Genomic DNA, 2,352 nt, shown 5'->3' on the forward strand with positions numbered 1-2,352 from the left:
TCCAAGGATAAAAATATTGTTTTAAAAAACATAACATTTCGTGTTCGCTCGGGAGAAAAGGTAAAACATTTTCAATCCAATGATTCTTGCTTTTAATTATTGTGTTAAATGGTTGCTATTATTAATTAATTGTAGATAGGAATTGTTGGGAGAACAGGAGCAGGAAAAAGTTCATTAATTGCTTCGTTATTTCGCATGACAGAGCCAACGGGAACAATCACCATCGATGGAGTTGACACTAAGGAAATAGGTCTTCGTGATCTACGTAGTAAAATATCAATCATTCCTCAAGTAAGTAATAATTACTTATTTCAAAATATTTTGCTCGATACTTTGTATTTATGTATTTATTATGAAAGATGTTTTTTTATTCCTTTCTGATATAAATATTTACTTTTTAAATGAAATAAAATATACAATTTAATGATTACTGATATCTGAGCGGTTAAAATGTCAGCCTGAGGGACCTGGATCGCATTAGAATGTGTTGAGAAATTTAAGAAATTTTTACAAAATGATCTTTCTTTGTTTTTCCTTATCCAGTCTCTTTATTATGGACGTAGATTAATTTAAAATAGACTTTATAAAAGCTTCCATTTTCCTCCCATGAGACAGAAAGATTTAAAAAAAACTATAATGATATAAAAAACAAATATCTGTGCACATATACAATATATAAAACGATACAAACTATTTATGTAACGAAATAATTTTCAGTGTTTTGAGCAATTGGTTAATAATCATTAATATGTTTCATGTGTGCTACTTCAATTAATGCCCTAAAAATATCTCATTTATAAAAATTTAATATCTGTTTGCAGAATCTTCTTTCTAGTTCTTTAAAATACAAATGAAAGGCTGTATAATTGAAGGTTTTTTACTGACTGATCAAACTATTCGAAACGTCTACTAATAGAATGTGGGTGCTATTCTGGCACAATCGACATAAGACATAAGATTTAAAGTAATTCGCCGAACTCGAAGGTATAGCCAAGGAAGGAATAGGATAGGGGGAAAGGGGTGAGTGAGGGAGGAGAGGAAAGAGAAGGGATAAGTGTGTATAGGGTGCGGGAGGGAAATGAGAGGGGAAGAGAAAAGAGATAGAAAGAAAAGGAGGGATCCATGGGCTCCTGCCAGAAACTGGTTAATGAACAGCTTAAAATAATATACAATTAACAAAGTAGATTATATACAATTTGATTGGACAGATGACACAGGTGGCGCCTTATGAGGTTTACATGCAAGACAAAGCAGAGATCCTGTATGCTGAGAGAGGAGAGCCAAGATTGGCACAGCGAAGAGTAGGTAGACCGTTTGTGATGATGATGTGGAGGGATTTCAGACGAGATCCGGTGAGTCTTGATTACTGGGCGTGGGTGATATTGGTGAGGTAATCTGACCGTTGATTGGAATATTGTAGTCCGCTAACCTCAGGTTGTTAATGTACTGCACAAAAGTCCGATAGGTGTCCCTGTCTTCAATGAGGGCATTGAGGGGACAGGGCCAATGGTGCCCCTTGTCAGTTANGATATGAAACAACACCAAAAATTATTAAGATACGAATGGAAGAAAATACATATAAAAAAATACAACTATCAGGATAAATACAGAATCTATACGGACAGATCGAGTTCCTCAGAAGGAGTGGGAGCGTCGTATGTTTATTACTATAGAAATAGGGAACAGTATCATATAAAATCAAGTTAGATAAAAGATGCACAAATTACCAAGCAGAATTGGTAGCAATAGATCATGCAATTAACTGGATAAGTCAAAGGAAGAAAAATATAAAAATTACTATTTGCACAGACACCAGGCTGTATTAAAAGCTTTTAATGATAGTAACAATAAAAGTGAACTAATAGATAATATAAGACGAAATGTTGTGAAAAGTGATAATATGTTCAGCTGGGTTAAAGCTGTGTACAGCTGGGTTAAAGCCCATTTTGGAGACCAAGGAAATGAAAGAGCAGTCAGTCTGGCTAAAGAGGCTAGTTATCTAAAAACAAAGGAATCATACTGAAAAATAACTACAAAATATATAAAAACTGAAATCAAAAATAGATACATATTACAGTGGCAACAACGGTGGGAAATAACTACAAAAGGAAGGGAACTCTTTCAATACATACCAGATATTAACCAGAGGTTAAATAACAAACATCTACAAATTGGACACAAATTCACAAGATTCGTGACAGGTCATGGAGATTTTGCGAAATATCATTATAGATTTAATCATCGAGATGATGAAAACTGCGAGATTTGTGGGGTAAGTGAAACACCCACACACATCTTATTTGACTGTATGCAATATGAAAAAGTAAGAAACGAGTTAAAATTAGTTTGTAA

General features: G+C 33.8%; 1 protein-coding gene across 1 annotated transcript in view; it reads left to right on the forward strand.

Annotated features, from left to right (window-relative positions):
• LOC111638631 (multidrug resistance-associated protein 4-like) overlaps positions 1-2,352 on the forward strand; it is a 32,679-nt gene that overhangs the window by 8,706 nt on the left and 21,621 nt on the right. The window contains exons 2-3 of the mRNA XM_023384382.1: positions 7-60; positions 136-291. Of these exons, the coding sequence (XP_023240150.1) occupies positions 7-60; positions 136-291 (210 nt within the window). The remainder of the gene's footprint in view (positions 1-6; positions 61-135; positions 292-2,352) is intronic.

This window comes from Centruroides sculpturatus, unplaced genomic scaffold (assembly GCF_000671375.1).
Source record: "Centruroides sculpturatus isolate CEXI.00-Female unplaced genomic scaffold, Cexi_2.0 scaffold142, whole genome shotgun sequence".
Lineage (NCBI taxonomy): Eukaryota > Metazoa > Arthropoda > Arachnida > Scorpiones > Buthidae > Centruroides > Centruroides sculpturatus.